Source organism: Ailuropoda melanoleuca, chromosome 3 (assembly GCF_002007445.2).
Source record: "Ailuropoda melanoleuca isolate Jingjing chromosome 3, ASM200744v2, whole genome shotgun sequence".
In the NCBI taxonomy this organism is placed as follows: Eukaryota; Metazoa; Chordata; class Mammalia; order Carnivora; family Ursidae; genus Ailuropoda; species Ailuropoda melanoleuca.
The window spans coordinates 55,386,144-55,393,691 of record NC_048220.1 but is presented as its reverse complement, the minus strand read 5'-3'; the positions used below and the strand labels follow the sequence as shown (position 1 = coordinate 55,393,691).

The window sequence follows — 7,548 nt, the reverse complement described above, 5'->3', positions numbered from 1 at the left end:
TAGATGTCTTTCCACACTTTCTGCAGAAAGCCATCTTTCCTACTTTTGTTCCACAAGGCATTCTTACCTCATTTCAGTACCGAACCGAGGAGACACAGTTGACCATTGAACAATGTGGGGATCAGGGATGCTCTTCCCCCACCACAATAAAAAATCTGAGTGTAACTTTTAACTCCCCCAAAACTTAACTACTGATAGCCTACTGCTGATCAGAAGCCTGATAACATAGCCAATTAACATGTATTTTATATATGTATCATAGACTGTATTCTCGTAACAAAGGAAGCTATAGGAAAGAAAAGGTTAAGAAAATCTTAAGGAAACACATTTACAGGACTGTACTGTATCAGAAAAAATCCGCATATAAGTGGACCTGCACAGTTCAAACCCGGGTTGTTCAAGGGTCAACGGTACTTCCATTTCCAGAATGTCTTCTTTACCCAGTCAGTTTCCACTGTCCAAAGGTCTTTACCGTCTAGAAGAAAAACCCGCTAAACTCTTGAAGTGATTTGGTAATGACCATCATCATAACAGTGTCTTAAGCTTATTACTAGCACTAACAATACGTGCTGTCCTTGCTGAAGACGACTATTTACTAAGCTCAGAGTAATATGCAGCCAAGAGTGAGGCTCCTGTGTAGTTCAAAAGCTACACTGTACAGAAGCCCCCAGTACATAGCTTGCCATGTAATAAAGAGCTCAAAAGTGGTAGCTAGGGTTCCTGTCTCATCTCATCCCTTTGGGCAACCCTGTGAGAGGAAGTTTACTGTTTCAAAGGTGAGAACATGGCAGGGAGAGGCGGACACACGAGACAGGACACAGGACCCAAGGACCTAGTGACCAGTGGACAGAGCTGACACACAGCAGTTCTAACACCACACGACACTATCTGGTCTCTCTATTTAGGAAGCAGTTCAGAATGGCTAAGTGCCTGCTTGGCTCTGGAGTCGATGCTGTTTTTAAATTTGGGCTCTCCCAGCTGTGAAACATTGAGCAAGTTATTGAAACTCTGAATCTCTTTACTCATCTCAAGGACTTACCTCAGAGGATGGTTTTGAGTATTAAAGAGTGGTACAAAGTAGAATGCAATAAATAACAGCCCTCATTCTTTCAGTAAACATTAATGGGGCTCCTACTACGTGACAGGCACTGTTCTAGGTTGGAGCCTCCAAGTTTATCTGCGTATCAGAATCCTCTGGAGAGCATTCAAAAAGTCCAACTCCCAGGCCACACTGGAGACCGATTAAATCACACTCTCTGGGGGTTTAGACACAGGCATCAGTATCTGTGAAGCCTCCCAAGGACTGCAGGGGCAGACAAGCTTGGAAACAGCTGCGTTTTAGGCACTAGATTCAGCTACCTTCCCTGGAGTAGCCCCTAGTTTATTTATCTACTTTCCCAAACATCTCACACCTGACCCTCTTTTAGATCCCTACTGTTCCGGCTTTGGCTCAGGTCCTCAGAACCTCTCCATGAACTTGCTAACTTGCCCACTCCACCACCACTTTGTTCCCTCCCATATACAAGCCCAGCTCTGATCCTAGCACTCCCGTGCTCAGAATCATTGGATTAACTTTCCCTGGCTACCAACTCAGGCTAGCCTTCAAAGCTCTCTACCAAAGGCAGAGCCCCAGCTCTTCAACCCCTTCCTCCCTACTCTCTTATGCTACCGATGACCCAAACTAACTGGATAACTCACTTTCCCTGGACACATCCCAATGTCTTCCAATCTGCAAGCCGGCTCATTCTTGGGGACAAGGAAAACATCTTCACGATACTAGAGAAAGTATTGCCAGATACAAAATAAAATCTACTCCAATTTAAAATTCTGCTCTTTTTTTTTAAGTTTATTTATTTTTAGTAATCTACATCCAACGTGGAGCTCGAACTCATGACCCTGAGATCAAGAGTTGCTGCTCCTTGGACTCAGCCAGCAAGGTGCCCCTAAAATTCTGTTCTTATAACTACGGCAATCATGGTTTTAAGGAGGCTAACATACATTTAATTTCACAACTTTATATAATTTCAGATTAAACACACAAACAGAATTCTATTTACCTTAGTTTAAGGAGTGGCTGAGTCACCCACTTCTTTAATTTCCGTCTCCCAAATGAAGTTTTAGTATGGTCTAAGACCCAAAGTAAACTTCCTTTGGTTTTCATGTCAGTCTAAGAAAAACCAGAAGAAAAGTTTTATTAACTGGACATTGTATTTGTACCAAAACTGCTAGTTGCTCATGTGCCTTAATTATTCCATATACCCCAATTTTAAATGTGACAGATGCTTATCATAACGTAGGGCTCACAACAGGTGTTCATTTAATGTCTGACGAACACATGTACATATGAACACACACACACACAATATAAAGTATGATATTTGCACAGAAAAGGGACAGTCTATGTGCAGTTTTGGTTAACTAAGAATATTCAGAAATCTTTTAAAATATATGCTTGTCCCAAGCATCTTAAAAATATAGACTTTTCTGCCTTGGGAAGTAGAGGGAAGATAATTTAACTTCCTTTGGCAATTCAGTATCCTCCACGGCCTCAGACTTCTACAGACTGATGCTCCCATGAAAACACTGAACAAGTAGAAGGTACTGGGGATGGAACTAAAATTGAACTGCACTCTAGGAATTCACCCTGGAAAGATTGTATTTTAGTCCGCTTTATTAAATCGTCAGTAAAAAATTATCGATCTATGCTTTGCTATTTCAAAGTTGAACGACTAAAAAAAAAAGTTAACTAGAGATGATAGTTAATTTTAACCAAAGTTTCATTGCATTATAAAAAGTCAATTAATAGGTTGAAATCTTATTTGAAACATAAAATTGCTTTTACCTAAGTATTTTTTAACTTTTTTCTTTTCCCTCCAGTCATCAGAATACTCCTATGTACTTAGTTGTATGACTGGCAAAAGTATATTAAGACACAGTCCCTCCCTTAGGGAACTTATATCCAAGTATGGGAGAAATGACTCATAATTAACACATGAGGCCACTTGGCGGAAGTTAACTTTAAAAGGCATGACAAAAGCTGCCAGGCCTTAGAAGTTTAAAGCAGAGCACACACAGAAGCTACAGGTCACAGAAGGCTCCCCTGAGGATGAGCTGACTGACGAGGGCAGTCCACATCAACAGCACCATTCCTTCCGAAACAAAAGCCCCACTGGCCTGAGCACGGTCAAGGGTCCCAGGAAGAGGACAGTGGGTGGGAATAATTTTCCAAGTATTTCCTGCATCACTGAAGAATCAGGCTCAGACAAGAGAGGGAGGGGTGGGAGAGAAGCAGTTATTCAATTGCTCTTCCTGATACCCAGCTCCCTTCTCATTACCCCTTTCCATTGCTCCATGGTAATAGAGGCCAAAGTTCAAGTGCAAAGGCAGGCCAAAGTTCAAGTGCAAAGGCAAGCCAAAGATGTGAATTCTTAGCTTCTGTTTCTATAATGGCCCAAGTCCTGATAATGAAAGAGCTTTTAAGGGTATTTTTGCCTTAGGAATTTATTTTTAGAACTGACTCCACAGGAGCAGGATTTGAACAGGGAAGAAGTGGCAGAATAAAGAAAGCTAGGAATGCCAGGGCTGTGTCTTCAGGGTCTGCCTACGAGCTCTTCTTTACGCAAGAAATGTCCTTTTCTTCCTACTACTTACTTCCTATCAGGCAAAGTGTACAGAGTTGATGAGAAAGATCTGAGGGAAAAATTCTCAATTTCCAGATAATATAATGACAAAATCAAAATGTTATGGAATTAAAGTAAGGTTGACTCTACTATACAAGGATAGCTTGGAAGAGGAAGAAACTAAATCAGAGAAACTAGTTAGTAATATACAGACCTAGGAGTCAGGAAAATAAATTCAGCATTTACTTTTAATTCACAACAGTAATAAATATTTCTGAAGAGCTTTAAACCATTTAACTCAGATGGTTTAGCTTTTCAACTACTTAGATGATTTAGAATTGCTTTTTATTTCTATGGCTTTGTTATGAACATTATAGAAGATCTTATTTCTGAGTGATAATTTAATAAATGAAAGCAACCAATTTAACATCTCTATTATCTTCCTAATTCATCAATAAAGGGCAAATAATGACGGAAGTCTGTGAAGTGAAATTTATGCATCTTACAATCTAATTGAATATCACAGTTACTTGTTTTATATGCTGGATAATAAGACTGAAGACTTTCAGTGAAATTTAAGGGTATGTAGAAAAAATATAATCAAACAGACAAAAAATCCACTTTATATTAATTTTCAAAGATGACGCCTTTCCAAACAAATATTTGATATAGAAATTATCAAGATGGGAATGTCACTTTAATAATTAAAAAGGACAGCTCTACAGCCCCCAAGGTACCCCCAGGGAAGTATTTCATATATTTGATTCTCAAAAAAATGGGTCCTGCAGTTATCAATTAAAAGACAGATGATGGGCAGAGTGATCAGTTAAAGACAATATTCTTGTTCTCACGTGCACACTTAAGAACAGACTGCGATCTTATTCCAATTTTTTTTCAAAACCATTTTGAATCAATTAGCCTTTATGTTTACCTGACCTGATTCTGCAGGATTTCAAGATTCCTTAATGTTGTTCCATTAATTGTCATAAATTCCATTTCACCAGACAACTGTTTAAAATTCCTGTAAAAGAATGAAATTGAGCCATGACATAAGTCCATAAAGAAATTTTAAAAGCTAAAACTAAATATTCCAATATCATTATGACAAAAATGAGTTCTTTGATAGAAAATCAAATTAAAAGGAGCAAAACAAGTATTCACTGGGATACTGTCTTCCATTAATGCTGGTGCCATTAAACAGACTGATGCAAAAGGACAGTTGTCTCACACCATAAACAAGCACAAGGAAGTAAATGGTACCAACATCTCTTTTTTACATTTCCAGGAATAGAACCAAACATAGACTTTTATCATCAGCAGAGCATGTGGTGGTGTCTTCAGGAAAAGCTATGCAATTAGCTAGAAAAATATGTCAAGATATTTTAAAATGTCCTTATTCTTTAGCATGAGATCATCCTGATAAACCCTTTAACAGCTTTTAATCAACATTCTGATATGTACAACAAATGGTATTTACTCTATAATTAACAACACACATTAATGGAGCTAATGTTTTAGTGGAGTATAAAAATGAAAAAGTAGCAAAAATTATTTCCTTAAGCTCAGAGAGTTCAGTCTATGCCCCTAAAACTAACCCAAATGAGATTAAAGTTCAATAAATTTCAAATAGGCTTGAATATTGTGTTGTGATGATTAATAAGTGTATGCACAATTCCAATGCTGTCCTTAGCAGTCTTTCATGTTCAAAAGTATATTAATCAATGCATTACTAACGCAGTAATTCAATTTCCTTTATGTTTCTATCAACAGCTCTTACAGATTTTATAGCTTATTTTTAAAGGCAAGAAAAATAATGGCAAGTCACTAAGCCATTTGGAGGAAAAGCATGAATGTTTGCATTATAAACTACTATACTTCTCACGTGGCTGTGGTAAGATCTAAATATAATCCAGGTTCCTAAGCCAGTTATGTAAACAAGGCTTCATCCAGAAGTCTGGAGCCTAAAGTCAGAGCCAGTGTTCACTGAGAAATGCCCTTCATTCCTAGATGACTCCCCCAACTAAAACTCCAGGGCCCTGAAAAAAAAGTACCTTCCAGCATATTAGGAATATTGCCTAGTAAGAACTGTCCTTTAGCAGCATGATGTCTCTGACAGGTTTGATGTAGCTTCCACGATAACCTGTTAATGATTTTGAGAGAGAAGCAACTCCAACGCTGATTGACAGCAGGTGTGTGCAACTCTTTCACTCCTTCTTATAGCAATTAACTTAATTTGCTTTGTATTACAGCAATTTCATGTTCTTCTGCTATCCTCATTAACAGAGCTAAGTTCCTGGAAGGCAAGAGTTATTTATGTCATGCATTTTGTAGCACTTGTTGAGCCTAGCAGAACACAGATGCTCAACAGATGTCCTCCATCTTCCTATGGGGAAGCCAGTTCGGGTTGGTTGGTTGGTTTCCTTTGAGTCCTAAAACCCAGAGATGTCCATAAAACACCCAGGGACAAGAATAAAATGTAAAACGTTATTTTCAGGAAGAAACAATTAGGCAGTGATTTCTGTGTAGCTGACAGGTGTTCACACACCTTTATGGTCAAAGATCCAAGTTGGAAGAATTGACAGCCTGGACTCGAGCTGATATCCAGCCAGTTCCCAAGTGTTGAGGCAGAAGTCCTCGCCTGTTCCTGACAGTTAGGTTGAACCTACACCCTAGCAGTGATTAACACATGAGTATGTTAATCAAAATCAAACACAGACTCTACAGGGATGTTCATCTGGTTTGAGAGAAAGACTAATCAAGAACCCATAATCCCACAGCCTTTTCTAAAAACATTTCAGTTAGCTGTCTTCATCTCCCGCGAACAGCAGAGCTGTAACACAAATCGGTGGCATTTAAGATCTGTGGACTATCCAGAAATACTGTTCAATTGGCTTTACCCTCATAAGAACTAGTAAATCCAACAGTCCCTACGCTGAAGAATGGGGTTTTAGGTTTAGGCTTCTGAAAGCATCCTTGTTCCACCAATCAGTTGAGAGTTTTGTCACCTAACTCCAACTAAAAGTGAAATCCTGTTATTATGCCTCACATGAACCTCTGAAATAAGGTGCTGTCAGAACATTAAAAAAAAGAATTGGAAATTTATGGAGCTTACAGAAGAGTTAACAAGAGCTTAAAGAAAGTTAACAAGAGTTACCTTTCCCCTTTTGTGCCTGCTTGCTAAAAAGTATATGTGTGGCAGAATTTGGCTTGGATTAACACACAACCTCGTATAGACAGCACTGAGGGAGGAGTCTTAGAGCCCTCACCTCTATTTTTACTGGATACAATTACTGGATATCTACAATACCAAAAAGAACCCAATAAACTGAACAACCAAACTGTCTTAAGTTAGCTCACAAAACTAGATCTTTAGAGAAAAAACTATAGGTTCCTTTATTAGCAGTATTAATAAGTTGCGCATGTAGTTTATTTATTTATTTATTTATTTTNTGTTTTCATTTTTTTCCCTTACTAAACAAGTCCCCTGGATCTCAAAGTAGACATAGTGAGAAGAAAAGAGTTTATTTAAANATTTATTTATTTATTTTAAAGATTTTATTTATTTATTCGACAGAGATAGAGAGAGCCAGCGAGAGAGGGAACACAAGCAGGGGGAGTGGGAGAGGAAGAAGCAGGCTCACAGCGGAGGAGCCTGATGTGGGGCTCGATCCCATAACGCCGGGATCACGCCCTGAGCCGAAGGCAGACGCGCGCATGTAGTTTATTTTGTTTTCGTTTTTTTCCCTTACTAAACAAGTCCCCTGGATCTCAAAGTAGACATAGTGAGAAGAAAAGAGTTTATTTAAAACTGCCGTCTGCGTTGATTTTAATAAAAAAGATCAACCACTGGGCAATATTGGAATGATTCCTATGGAACAATAATTATCAAGCAACATAAGAACTAAATATGCTTTCTTTTTTTTTTTTT

At 38.5% G+C, this 7,548-nt stretch overlaps 1 protein-coding gene across 6 annotated transcripts in view; it reads right to left on the bottom strand.

Moving 5' to 3' along the window:
* Window positions 1-7,548, bottom strand: part of MSH3 (mutS homolog 3) — a 180,774-nt gene that overhangs the window by 108,024 nt on the left and 65,202 nt on the right. For all 6 annotated transcript variants that reach the window (XR_004624118.1, XM_034656443.1, XM_034656445.1 and 3 more), the window contains exons 11-12: window positions 4,557-4,641; window positions 2,058-2,167 (exon numbers count right to left, since the gene is read on the bottom strand). Coding sequence is in view for 5 of the 6 variants with exons in the window: in XM_034656443.1 (XP_034512334.1) it covers window positions 2,058-2,167; window positions 4,557-4,641 (195 nt within the window). In the remaining variant the exon portion in view is untranslated. The remainder of the gene's footprint in view (window positions 1-2,057; window positions 2,168-4,556; window positions 4,642-7,548) is intronic.